Source organism: Manacus vitellinus, unplaced genomic scaffold (assembly GCF_001715985.3).
Source record: "Manacus vitellinus isolate BGI_N305 unplaced genomic scaffold, ASM171598v3 scaffold_56_pilon, whole genome shotgun sequence".
Lineage (NCBI taxonomy): Eukaryota > Metazoa > Chordata > Aves > Passeriformes > Pipridae > Manacus > Manacus vitellinus.
The window spans coordinates 2,822,731-2,836,706 of NW_021940660.1; the positions used below are offsets into that span (position 1 = coordinate 2,822,731).

Sequence of the window (13,976 nt, forward strand, 5' to 3'; positions counted from 1 at the left end):
CAGGACTGAAAGGTGAATGTGACATCCCTTCCACCACAACTATGAGATGTCTCAGAAGCAACTAAGGAATTTCAAATTTTCTGATCTTATAGTGGATTTTGGTTTTTGTCCAGAAAGGATAATTGATCTGATGTAACTGAGTGGCTGCTCAGTATCTCTAAAATTGAGTCCAACATACTCTTCCTACAAAGTACTTTCAGCCTTGTCTCCCTCATGTTCAGTGCTCCAAAATCCCATCTTAATCTGAGATCACTAATTGCTTGTATCCACTCAAGCTAAATGTGTACACTTCTTAGCTTACAAACACTTAGACTTCTTGACTATTCACTTAGCTAAGGTCCAGTAACATGAGAAGCACATTAAGAGCCTGAAAATAAATTGAGGCACATGCAGAGAAAAGATTCTCAGAGCAGTGGAAACCTAGGACATCAATTTAGCAGTTCTCAAGCTTAGTAATAAATATAGGATTTGTCTACAGATGTCATCACTGGAGACTGGAGGGGGGGAAATAGCCAGATTTTTCCATCCCCTAAAATATCCTAATGAAACATTTGGTGGAATTTAAATAGGAAAACATTATGCTATGCCAGGAACAAGTTTTACTTTCTAATATTTCTTTGAATTACATGATAGTAGTTATCAAAAGATGTTTGTGGTGTGAAAATATGTGGGTTCGTTTTGCTTAATTTTTTCCCCCAAGATGATCATGTTGAAACTTGTGGTCCTTGCTAGATCTTAAAAATTATTAAGCACTTTAGGAGACAAGCTTTTGTTTACACTGATACAGATGGCTGGAATAAATTAGTGGACTCACTAAAGAACAGCTCATTTTTAGTTTTAAATGCATTTGGGCGCTTATCAAAGCTCACATGGTGGCCATTTTATGTTACTTATTCATCTATTTGTTCTTTACAATTCCATGCCCACAGGCTACATCTGAAAATGGTCAGAGCTTCTAATAGAATTAATAATTGTCTCTCATACCTGAAGAGCATTGGTACCACTGCACTGTGGCATACCCTGGGTTATCCTGTGTAGCTATTCTCTCTGAAGAGCACTGAGAGTAAATCCAATTGCAAACAAGCAGATTAGAAAGGCAGTGTATGTCTTCACTACTGTGAATGTTTTAAGTTAAGCATTTTCCCTAAATTGCTGAAGAAATGCACAAAGTTGTAATTAAATACTGCAACATCAATGCTGCTACTTTGGGAAAGGTAGTCAGAGCAAGCTTCCCCAAATTAAATCTTGAATTCCAGTCCTTCTGTATTGGATTAAGATGAGTGAGGACAAAGGATTGGCATAGTTACTCTATGGCTCTTTACTTATGGACCTTTCAGAAACAGTACAGTAAAGCCTCTCGCCTTCAACTTTTTCACGTGTATACACTTGTTTCCTCCCTAACACCAGTACAGTGAAGACATGCAAAACAAGTGTCCTCAGAGTTGATGAACCCACATTGGAATCAGCAGCACTACTTCTTTCAACTTTAATAGTGATTTGCCTTGTCCTGGGAAAGTCACCACCACTGCTACTATGACTCCTAGCATAAGGGAAGAAATCAAAATGAAGTTGTTGGGAGCCTTCAGAAGCTGCTTGTCATCTTCATGGCATTTTCTTGCTAATCCCATTTCTCTTGGACCTTCTGCATACCGGATATATCACCTTTACACTGTTGAACTTGGCTGAGCCAGAGAGGGCACAAGCAGCATGTAACTGAAATGCATATCTCTTCACTGTCATAGTGAGGTGCTCGAAGAAGGTAAAAGAGCAACTTGCGTGCAATTCAGGCTTTTCCAAATCCTATGAATTTGACAGATGAACTGGCTTAAGTGTAAAGAGTAATCTGGACTGCTAATTCAGATGCTGGGAGATGCTGTGTGACTGTAATCATCATTCTTCATCAAATGCAACGAATGAGGAACCTGGTCCTGGAATAAAAAAAGCATGGGATTAAAGAGGTTCAAGGTACAACTACACAATAAATTAAGGTCTGGGATGTCTGTCTTTCTAGTATTTGAATGATGTGAATCAGGGGCAGTTTTGATGAAAAAGTGGGGAGCTGCTCGCATTATATGTCAGTACACTGAGACCTCTAGGCTCCCTAATACATCACTGCCAGAATTTGAATGTTGAACTTTCTGAGTCTACAGTTTACCCTTTAAATTCACAGACTAACTACAGCAATGGCTGGAGGAGGAATCTTTTGTGTTAGATTGCAGGCTGTGTTCCTCGAACCGTTTGAAATTGAAGGACATGTCTTTTCTCACTGCCTGCTGCCCCGTCCTCCTTTGCCCTCCCAGTGGGCAGCCATTTCCAGCACAAGGCTGTTGCTGCTCCTGTAGCAGTGAACACCTGAAGCTTTTCTGAGAAAGTTCACATGCAATTATTTCTTTGGAATGTGAGCAGATTTTACCTGAACAGCACAAAGAACAAAAGGTTAATGGCAACTTTCAAAAGTCTATAACTCAACCAAGCCTTAACTGCATTTCATGTCAGAAGTGAAAGTTAGGTCTTTAGCATCACTCTGTTTCTGCTGCTTTCAAAATCCTGCCGGGGGGGGGAGAAAAAACTTTAAAATCAGAGGCTTAGCACTTCTTTATGAAAAAAGCCCAAACTATATCTGGGCTGTGTAAAACTTGTCTTACTGAATTTTTTTATAACTCTTACTTTATAAAAGAGGAGGTACTTGTATTCTGATGAATGTTGTGCATGTCTTTATCTGTCTGTCCATTTATTTTCTGAAACAAAGTTCAGCTGTAAACATGCTCAGTGCTGATAAAAGCACTATTTGCCACAGCTGAGAATCCAGAGTTCAGATGGGTGATCCATGGAAGACCAGCCCTCCTGAACTGCTGGGGAAAACTAACAAACAGCAGCAGGTGGCATAGCCTGGCTGACTGCTGTAGTTTAAAGGCAGTAAGTTGATCCTCAAGAGAAATGTGTAGGAACAGAAGTAAGAGGAGCCACGAGTTATAGCAGGGTATTGTTAGGTCTCTAAATCCCTTTCTCTGACCTGTACTTCTTGGCAGAATAGGTCTTGCTTCATTTGTAAGGAAAACTGCTTCTATGAAATCTAAATGGTGTTACTGTTTTCTAGTTTCACAGGTCAAAAATCCTACAGGTGTCAGGTTCATTTGACTTGCTAGATTACATGAGGGTAACCAATGATTTGTAACTTGCAGAACAAGAGAGAAGATGGGTGTAATGCAGAGCTCAGTGTCTGCTGCTAGTCTCTTCTAATGTAAATGCTCCTTTAGAACAAATGGAGGAAAACTGTAAGTGCTTGGACACAAAGCAGTTTATCATTACATATGCATGGAAATAATCTTTGTGAAAAAGACTTACACTTAATGCACTTGCACAGTCAATATACAGCTGTAGGTCAGGAACAAATGCAACTAGGAAACTCCCCAGCTAGCACCAGAGACCACTGAGCTGCTCTGCAATGTCAATATTAGTGAAATGAACCAAAGACTCTTGGATTTGTTAGAGATAAGTACTCGCAATGCAGGAGATCCTGCTTCTGATTTTCCTGCCAACAGTTTAACTGTTTTCCATGGGTGATTGTAATCAGCAAGAATTGTTATGCAATAGTGCTGAAGCAAAGACTTGAGAAAACACAGATCTCACTTGAGACACAAAAGATCACAACCTTATTTCTCCACATCTTACGAAAGAAAAAAAATCTCCACTGGGCCTCTCAAAAGTGCTCATTTACAGAGATGGAAAGAAACCATTTTTCTTTACCTTGTAATTATTTCTCCATGCTGTTCTGTGAGAGGTTTTCTCTCTGGAGATGTGAAAGGAAGAGAAAAGGCAAGCCAATTCCCTCCTGCACCCAAAGGGTCATCAGTGTCCAGAAGCTACATGCACTTTTTCCAGGCTTTTTGTAAAGCAAATAGGAGTAGGCAGCCCTTTTTTAATCCTCTTTCTATTTTTTTTAATGCTGTAATAAAGAAGGGAGAATGAAAGCTAACTGGATAAAATGAGTGCTATAAAGAGAATGTTGAAGAGCAGATCTGGGATATGTTTTGAGAAAGGGAGAAAGAACCCAAGAAGTTTTCTGGCACATATATTGGAAAATTAAAGATTAGTCTTAAACTCTGTTCTTGTGAAATGGTGATAAAAACTGTTGTATTTGGGAGAATCATAGGTGTGGCTACTTGAAAGTGCTGTCTAGAAACTGATGTTACAGTGTTTGGCTCGTTTGGTGCTTTTTGGTTTGCTTACTATTTTTTTGTTGTGGTGGTTTGTGTTAGGTTGTTTTGTCATTTCCCCCCCCCTCCCTCTAGCCCACGGAAAATACTTGCTTTTGCTGGTTTTGTTTTTTTTAAGGTAGCAGGGAAGGTAGAACTTCTTTGTACGTTTGTTGCAGTGGGAATATTTATTTTAGTGATACCATAAATATTGTGTTTCTGGTATCAAACAATCGCAGTGTTTGGGAGGAAAGACGCTGAAGAGCTCACAAAGGCAGTGACTGGGCCTGTTGGCTTTCCTGGTACTTCCCGCAGCAGGATGGCTTCTGGGAGGGGCGCCTCCTGAGCAGGTGGGAAGGCTCGCTGTCCCTGTCGGGACAAGAGTGAAGGTTCGGGGACAGCCTAGGCCAGTTGGGCTGGGAGAGTGTATAAGTGTAACCCTGGGAAGGGTCCACCCCTCTTTGGGCAGGAGAGGGGCCGTGGCCCCAGGTGCAGCACTCGTAGCGTGCAGGCTGCTCCTGTGGGATTGTCACGATAAACACCCAGTGTGATCTTTGGCCCTCTCCGCGCAGTTTCCCTTCCAGGAGGTGCAGGAGACCGGGTGCGCACGTGGTCCGTGATGGGGAGAGGCACACGGACTCCGGGGAGAGGCGCGGACGCCGGCCCTTTCCCGGCGGGGCAGTGTGTGCCGAGCCCCCCGTACAGGACTTCCCTGCCCTCGGTGCCCGCTGTCCCCCCGCGGGCGATGCCGGTCCCGCGGCACACCTGTGCCTGCCCCCAGGCGGTTCTGCCCCGCGGGGCGGCCCCGGCCCGGCGCGGGCGCGCGCCGCCCACCTGGGCGTTGCTGCCCGGGCTGCCGGCTCCCTCCTCCGAGCTCCCTCCGGGACTGCGGGAAGCCGGGGGAAGGCGTGGCGGTGCGGACACCATGGCTCGTGTGCTGAGCCGGGACCCGGTGACATTGATACCCTCACTCGCCTGCCGGGACGTGCGGCTGTCGCTAGCGGGGAGGGGCTCTGCCCGGCGGCGGCGCCCGGGCCGGGAGCGCCCGGCAAAGTTTGGGCCGCTGGGGGCCCGGGCTGGCCTGCCGCCCGGGAAGCCGCTGCCCTTGCCGGGACGGCCGCCGGGCAGCGCCGGGCGCAGCGCTCCGGCTGCGCCCGTGTATCTCTCGCCCGGCAGCGCGGCAGTCGCCGGCGAGGGGTGTGCGGGGGGGGGCTCCTCTCAACCTCTAAAGTTCGAGGGCAGGGTCTGGCCGAGCCCCGTCTCCCCGGTCGGTCGGTCTCCCGGTTCTGGGAAGGTTCCTGCGGGGCGGCGCTGCTCGGGGGCCGTGACCTGGTGAGCCCTTGGCGGCCTCAGGCTGCCAGGCTGGTGTTCTCTGTCCTGCAGCTGCCTGTGGGCTGGTGGAGATGTGCAGGACCGCAGCTCTTCGCTGTCCCACCACGGGCCAAGCTGAGCGCACGGGCTGCACCCAGTCTCCGTGGACTAAAGCAGTTGCATGGAAGGCTGAGCAGGATGGCAGGTTCAAGTGGCTAGCTGCACCTGTGGCACTTAATGTTTTTGTATGACATTCCTTGCTTCAGGTCTGGCTGGGATCTTGGAAGTAGGTTCGGGGCCTGCCCTGGTGCGAGGTGGACTGACCACTGCTAGTGCAGTGGAATATGTGGTGAACTCCTGCCCATGTTAGCCAGGTTGTGTGGTTGGGCTTCAAGGTAGCTTTTTCCCACCCTTCACAGGATCTTGCATGTGGCTGTAAACTTCAGCTCTTTATGAAGAGTCTGGAATAAACCAACTTGCAGTTAAAAGTCTTGTTCTTGCCTGACACAACTTTTTGTACCTTACCTTGAAATGTGAGGTACTAAGTCTAGGGTGAGCTGTTTCAGCTCACTGAGGGCCGAGTCATAATACCTGAATGTGCACAGCAGCAGCTTGAACATACCTCTAGGTCGGTTGTGACTGAATTTTATCATCAGTTCTCATATTGAGTTTTTGTGCCTAGTCCATTTCCTAACTGAGCGGCTGCTCAAACCATGACTCATGTCCAGAAGTGGAATGAGCAGGAAGAATGAACTATCTTAGAAGTCTTCCTGGTAGTTAGGGAGGCATTGTGGTATGAAATCAGTACTGTCTTTTACCAGCTCAGTGTTTTCAGAGCAGCCAATCTGGGATTTTTCAAGGGTTGAAGATAATTTTTTTATGACAAAGGATTGATTTTTAGTTGTACAGGTTTTGAGTATTTTCCTCTAATTTTTTAATGCAAAATATTTCTAGGGTTAAATTGTTTTGCATTTCTAGATATATGACTCAGATTCAAAGAACAATATTATGATAGGACTGTGTATTGATAATAGTATGCAGTACTACATGATTTAGAAGACTGATGGATTTTGAAAAGGCTAGCGTTTGCTTTACTCTGAAGTTGCAAATAGAAACTTTGGTCAGCATCTTACTGTGTTTTTGTTTTCAGCAGTCATTTGAACTAGCAAGGAAATCAAGGCAGTCTACTTCTTACCAAACGTATTGTCCTTTCCCCATCTGTTCGAATAAATTTAGTCATTGTATGATTTGTCTCTCAGATGAATATATCAGTAATTGCTGATAATCTAATTGTAACCCTCCGTGGTGTTGTTTGTTTTTTTCTTTTTCCCCTGCATAGAACTTTTTTTTTTCTTTTGGGGAGAGGGGGAAGTATTTTCAATAAAATGTATTTTATTTTTATCTTTGAAGTAGGGACAGTGTGTGTTAACTAAGTCTGTCATTGTAGGTAAATATTCTCAGTAATTTGTTTGTTGAGGGGAGCGGTCTATCAACATGAGCACTGGCAGCACAACTTGAATGTTTTGGTCAATTTCTTGGCTACAATATAAAAACTGAACAAATGATTTAATGAAACTTATCTCAGTGGTTAGTGTCTCAAATTCAAGTTCATATAATTAAAATATTAAATATGATCTTCGAAGTCCAGGTATTACTTGATAATTTATATAAATAGTTAAGGCTGAATAAAAAAACATGTCATTAATTAAAGAGGAGCTGAGAATCTGTGCTAGAAGTAGCTAAAATCACAGCCAGTTCTCCAAGTTATTTTACAAAAGAAAAATTCCAGGAAGCTATCTCCAAGGAATCTTGTCCCCCTTGTTCAGCTTCACCAGAAGCTTCAGCCTAACTAAAGAAGATAAAGGAATTATATAGATAATCGTGTTCTGAAAGTCTGCTTTCCATATTGTGGGAGACTAGGTGGGGTGTGATTTAAGTATATGGTGGTCTCCATTTATTTATTTTTTTAAACACTACAACTGCCACAAAAATAGCTCCCAAAATACCGAAACAAAACACCAACTCCACCTCCCCTCAACTACTGCCAACCCCACAAACTCCAAACACTGCCTTTTTTCAAATACAGTCAAAATGTGCTGTTAATATTCCTTGGATGCAGATACTCTAAGCAAAAGGAAAGAAAGCCTGTTCAAAAATAGCTACATGTGAAATTACCTACCTTGTATTTATGGTACAAGGACTTGCCTTGGATTTTTATTTATTACCTCTCTAAATCTTTGTAAGAATTTTTGAAATCTACATTTTGAGGAAAGCAGTCCCTTTCTAACTTGTAATGTGAAACTATGTGAAATGTACATGCAAGATCCAGAGAATGTTTACAGACTTCATGTAAACTTCGCAGTGATACTTTGGGAAAGAAAGTCTTTCTTTTTTCACCTTTCCTTTTGTTTTTACCTGATTCCTTCCTATCATCGTGTATAAGCCGTATGTAATTATATCTATTGCAATCTTCAATTGGGAAGAATTGGGAGAAGAATAAACTTGACAAGTGAAACTTGCTAACCTTGCTGTCATAGTCCATGATGTGTAGCACCTGCTAAGTATATATTCCGGGGAATGAAGAACCATCACTTCTATCAAACCTGCTACTTCAAACAGTATAGAAACTGCAGGTTGTACAATAAGGCTTCCTTGAAGCTTATGAGCACTTCCCTAGTGGCCTTTACATGCAGCAGGAAACACAAGAACTTCTGTTTCCCTAACTGATCCTGAAACCAGGTGAGTCCTTTGAGTTCAGGTGTGCTGTCTGTACCCTTAGTGAGCTGCTCAAATAGCCTATAACCTCGTTCCGCATTCCACTAGGCACTGAGGAACTCCTGGAGCCACCTGTGTCCTCACTAAGGACCCAGTGGGCGCAGTCTGGTCCTTAAGAAACATTCCTTTGCACCCTGAAGTTAATGTTGTTTGTAAAGCTTTTGTTCACAATAGGCAATAGCAATTTATTTATACCTACGGATTACACCACCACAGAAATAAGAGCACAGTGAACAAAAAGCACAGCAAATGTTAGATTTCTAAAGTAACACCAAACAAAGATGCTTGGGATGAATTTTATAACTTCTACAATAAAAATATGTGATTTAAGAGCCATCTATACTGTCTGAAGCTAAATGAAAAGAAAGGTTGACACAGTTTATAGTGACAGTGTTCATTGTATTATAGGTGAAAGTGACACAAATTTACCCTGATAATACTCAGGCAATTCCCAGATTGCAATTTCAGAACTTGGCTCTAGCCCTTCACACCTTTCACTTTATTCTCACTTCTGACATCAGTGCTGGGGTGGAAACAGCTGTGACAGCATTCTAGGTACCCAGCTGCTGGTCCAACAGGGAATTACCCATCAACACCCAACTCCCTTTTAAACATATGCAACAGATGATTCAGAAGGAAGGTGAGATCTGTGAAGTGCCAACATACTCTCCACCTCCTGTAAGAATGATAACACCGTTTTTTACACTAAGTTATGTTGGGGGATGGGTTTTAATTTACTGTCAACGTTTCAGGTTTGTGACAGTGTGGCAAAGCATCTCTGCTCTGCTGGGAAGAAGCCCTTACCAATGAAGGCTGGGAGACCTACTCTCACTAGCTGTAGTCTGGATGGCAAAGAGTTATAAAGTGTTCACCACCCAAACATCACCGAATGAAATGACTAGAGAGACTGTAGAGAAAACTAGAATGCAGTCAGGAAAACACAGCACACAGAGACCAATACTCAATAATGTCGTTCAAGATTCTACTCAACGCTTCACAGTTTTTCCATTCGTTAATTTCCAAGTACTTGATTTGGCAACGTTAATCCTTCATATTCTCATCAAATGGATGAAAACAGTGAAAGACTGCAGGTAGAGAGGTGTGTTGGAGAGCTAAGCTTGTTTTGCTCAAAGGGGGATGCAGGGCAGGGATTGAAAAATAAAAAGTACTGTTAAAACACAGGAAACCTTCAGCAAGATAGCAGGTAATTCTACTAGTCAGCATGGCTCGCAAAACTGTCAGGCAAAAGTTATGTGAATAAATAGCTGAAGCAGCTTCATTTGATCTAGGCTAAACTTTTATTTTTAAAAGCCCCAATTATTACAGTGTTTCTCTCTGTTGTAGATACCTGTTAGTTGTTTGAAGTTCCATAATGAAGCTTTAGTATGTAGAATGCTTTTATGCTATTGCTTTATAGCTTGTTGAGATGATCAGATGGCTGTTCCAGAGTGATGGCTGTGTCTTCCTAGGGTCATTTAACAAACAATCAGTGAGGAAACAAAGCTTCCTGTTTAGCTGTTTTTGTTTAATGAATTTCTCAAGCCTTTTCATTGTTTTAGAGGTTTTATTATAGTAAACCCTTAGCTGAGTGGAACAGCAATTACAGCATGATTGCTAAGACCTCATGGAAGATTATGGACCACAATTACCATGTCTGTCTTACAGGATTGAACAATATGATTTATTCATCAGGTTAAAATTTGATGTGGCAAGTAGGAAGGAAAGTCTTCTGTATGAAACATTTTATCTTTTTATGTTTTATGCTGTTGATGCTCAAGGAGTTATGTATGGTCTTGCCTCCACTGCTGATAGTTTGCAAGGTTGTAGTGCTGAAATTCAGTCAAGTCCTCCAAAATAATTGTGTTGGAAAAAAAAATTGACTCGTGCTTTTCATTTTCCTTCAACCTTTGAGTTTCAGTGTTACTTATGAGTTCAACTTCCAACTTTTTCCACATTCTTAACATTCTACTCTTTTTCTAAGAAGATCTTTCAAATAAGAACTGCTATTCCCACCTCTTCTCATGGCTGGGACTTATGAGTAGTCGCTGCAGTGAGCAACTCTGAAAATGAGAAGGAACTGAAATTCATTTTCCTTTTACAGAAATGGATTTCGTGATGATTTTATGTTGTAGACCAATCTTGAATTTTATTCTTTCCTCTGCTTAGTGTTACATCTAAGAAAGTAATACTACATGTCTATATAGGAAGCTGAGATCCATAAGGCAGGATTTTGCCCTTCAGCTATGACAAGTGCAATGGTGCAGGGCAGTCATTTGAGATGCATTTGAAGGGGGGCAGTTTTAGCAACAGGGCAGAATTTGCACAATTTTCATTGTGCATCCCAGAGAGATGTGGCTGTATCTGATGGACTGCAGTTTACTTGGACACAAGATTGCTTAGCTCTCTCTCCAACCTACCAGCCAGCGTGCATGCATGGTGCAGTTTGTGCTACCCAAAGACACAAGCTGCTGCTTTTAAAATTAACACTTTTAAAAATTGCACTTTTCATCCTATCCTATACCATTTTGTCAGTGTCAGTAAAATGACCCAGGGAATACAAATGTAACTGGCACTGAATTCGGAACACACTTCTATTTAAAATATTGAGAAAAGCTGAAATTCCTGGTGGCTGCAGACAAGCTGGATTGAATATGTCCTGTTTGTTCTGGCTATGCTAACCCTTTGACAGCACAGAGTTCAAATCAAAAACTGCTTTCTCTCCCTCCCTCGTTGCCTGGCAACCTCCCTCCTCTTATTAGCATATGATTTCTATTCCTTTTTTATTTCATCAGTACAGTGTTACACACTCTGCTCCCTGCCCTGTGCTGTTGCCTTTGAGAAGAGCAGGATTTGTGCCTTTATATAAGACTTCGGCAAGTATGTGATTTGGCAAAGAAATCAAACATTTGGGATTAGGAAACCCTTGGCCATAAATGCCTTATCAGAAGCTCAGAGGGTGGTGTTTGTGTGGGCATGTTTTTCAAAGTCTTTTCATTTTCATTTGCTGTCATTTTTTACAAAGGGCAGAATTCTTGCAGATCAGCACAGCATAAATCTCTGGCAACTTTACATGTACAGAGCTTCAGTTTGTGAAATGTGCTAACAGAGATTGGCTACACAGATCTTGGGGGGCATTTTGTCCTCTCGATCTGTATGCAGTTCAAATGCAAGGCCATAATTCAAAACGTAAATTTTGAAAAAAGTCAGATATATCCAGGTCAAATTGTGATTGGGGAAGAAGGCAGCTAAAGAAGTAAGTGGAAGAATTTAACTAAATTATCTGGTTTTCTTCTCATAATAATGTTTCTTAAAAATAAGAACATTTTGCCTTTAAATTGGCCAGGTGTATTCTTTTATGAAATAATAGGTGATTCAGGCAGGGTTTTGGTTTAAGTTTGACTTTTTTCTGCTCATAAACTCTTACAACCGTGACAAAATACCCAATTTTTTTTGTTGTTGCATATGACAAAGAACATGGGATTCAAGTGGGCAAACTTTTTAAAATACGATTAGGAAAAAACCAAGAGTAACAATGAAAATTAGAAGACACAGTGAGGAGGAAATACCAAAGCAAGTACATTTGGGGACTATTTAGATCAAGATATGTAAAGGAGTTTTTTCTTAATATTATCCAAATCGTAAAGTACAAATGAAATAACCTTATTTTTCAACAGCTTTGTTTTCCTTTGCTGCCGACTGAGTTTGGCAATTTCACTTCGTTCCTCTGTCAAAATGCTGATATCTTCCTATGAAACATCTGGGTTTTTACCGTGGTCATAGATGCCTCCCTAAGCCAATGAGGAATTTTTAGTGTTTTTAGGTCTTGCAGGGACTTCACCATTTGAAATTAGAGTAAGCCCACCTATAAAAGTATTTTTGTTTTAATAATTCTTCTACTATTTATATGTATTGCTTCAGAAAACATTATTAGTATGATAAATATTAATATATGTGATGTCCATATTTTATTTGCAAATTTAAGGTGATAAACACAATGAAGTCCTTGAAATGCCAAACCTTTTGTCTCTGCTTAAGCTGAGGTTCAGTTTTATTTTGAGTATGACATTTGCTGCCTGAAGTGTTACAAGTGACTTGACCTTAAAATTACGTTATTTTAGTTCATTGAAATGGTTGGCCTTTCCAGTTCAACTTGACACCAACAGTGCAAATGGGAGAAGGCAGACATGCTTGCCTGTGACTCTATTTGGAAGCAAATTAAAAAGGTATCTAGGCGATGAATCTAAATATTTCCATTTAGATGGGATGGATGTTAGTCATCAGTTAAAGGCAATCATGGTGCATTCTGACATTTTAATTTCGGGTTCAAAACCAATTATATATGTAATTAAGGAGAGAAGTGTCCAGGCAGCCAAACTGTCTAATTCACATGTCTTGTTGGTTTGTGTGGTTTTTTTAATAGATATACCTGTACACACCACTTTGAGACTGTAGAAATAAGGTGGAAAAAGTGAAAGCTGCTTTGAAAGTTTGATGTTAGTTAATATGTTCTTCCTAAGGATGCTCTTCTTTCAAATATTAGTCATACATGCAATATCATTAGGTTTATGCTCATTATGGAGATTAGACTCTGTGCCATTTTCAGATAGGTTGTTGTGGTACTTAGTTTATTTATTAATATATTGCTGCACAATTGCCTTGGTTCTTTGTTGTGATTTTGTTAACTGTGCTCTGAGAGGCCTTATTTAAACTGAAACTTCTGTTGGAATGAGCTGTCCTGGCCAGAATTTCTTCAGTCAATGCAACATTTGACCAATGTGGAGAGAATGGAGCAGGCTGCTGTGTAGGAGATGCATCACTGAAAATTGGGCTACTGTTTCCTGAGATGGGGTTGTTTTGTTGTGCTGTACAGTCTGCATGGAGCTGCCTACCCAGTCTTGAGAGAGGACCTTTTACTGCCCAATCGCATACCTGTCAGTTGATTAAGGAATAATAATGTTGCGCTTTGAAGGGAGCCCTTTGCAGTCTTGAGATGAAAGGACAGAAGGCAGGACGTGTGCTTCTAGGTGAGGAGAAAAGCGCTGATAAATATGTGCAGGGATCTAGAGGGAAGGAGGAATAAAATATGCAAAGCAAGCTATTGCCGAGTTTAATAATCACAGCATTTTCCTGTACAGCCATTGCGCTGTTAACATCTATACTAGCATCTTGCTCATTATAAAATGCTTGGTTTTGCCTTGATTGTGAAGGGCATTCTGTGAAACCCAACTCTATTCTGCTCTTAACAATAAGCTGACTAGTCTTCCATCCAGGCATGTCTAGCATGCATGCAAAACTCCAGAATTCATTTGTGAATGTAGGTAGAAGTGTTAGAATAGGTTATTAAGAACGTAGACCCATAATGTGAGTAAAGAAGATTGAAAGTATAAAGAGAGGTTTTACACCTGGAAGTTATTATAGTTATTTAGATTGAGCGAGAATAATAACCAATTGTTTTCTAAGATGTATGACACATTTATGAAAAACCTTGAAGGATAAATGGATCTTTTTAGTATGCTACTTCCACAAAGAACTCTATGAATAAAATAATAGTGAGAGAACTCTCAGTGGATGCTGAATACTGCTAATTGATGAAATTATTACTTATTACACTGCAACTGAACTCTGCTTAGAAACACTATTTTCAGTATGATTTTTTGAAAATGACAGCTGAAATGTAAGAGGCTTTGTATTGAA

General features: G+C 41.3%; 1 protein-coding gene across 1 annotated transcript in view; it reads left to right on the forward strand.

Annotated features, from left to right (window-relative positions):
• The first annotated feature begins 3,462 nt into the window (after positions 1-3,462).
• DPYD (dihydropyrimidine dehydrogenase) overlaps positions 3,463-13,976 on the forward strand; it is a 338,474-nt gene continuing 327,960 nt past the window's right edge. Inside the window, exons 1-2 of the mRNA XM_029963231.1 lie at positions 3,463-3,560; positions 4,781-5,157. Coding sequence (XP_029819091.1) covers positions 3,463-3,560; positions 4,781-5,157 — 475 coding nt within the window. The remainder of the gene's footprint in view (positions 3,561-4,780; positions 5,158-13,976) is intronic.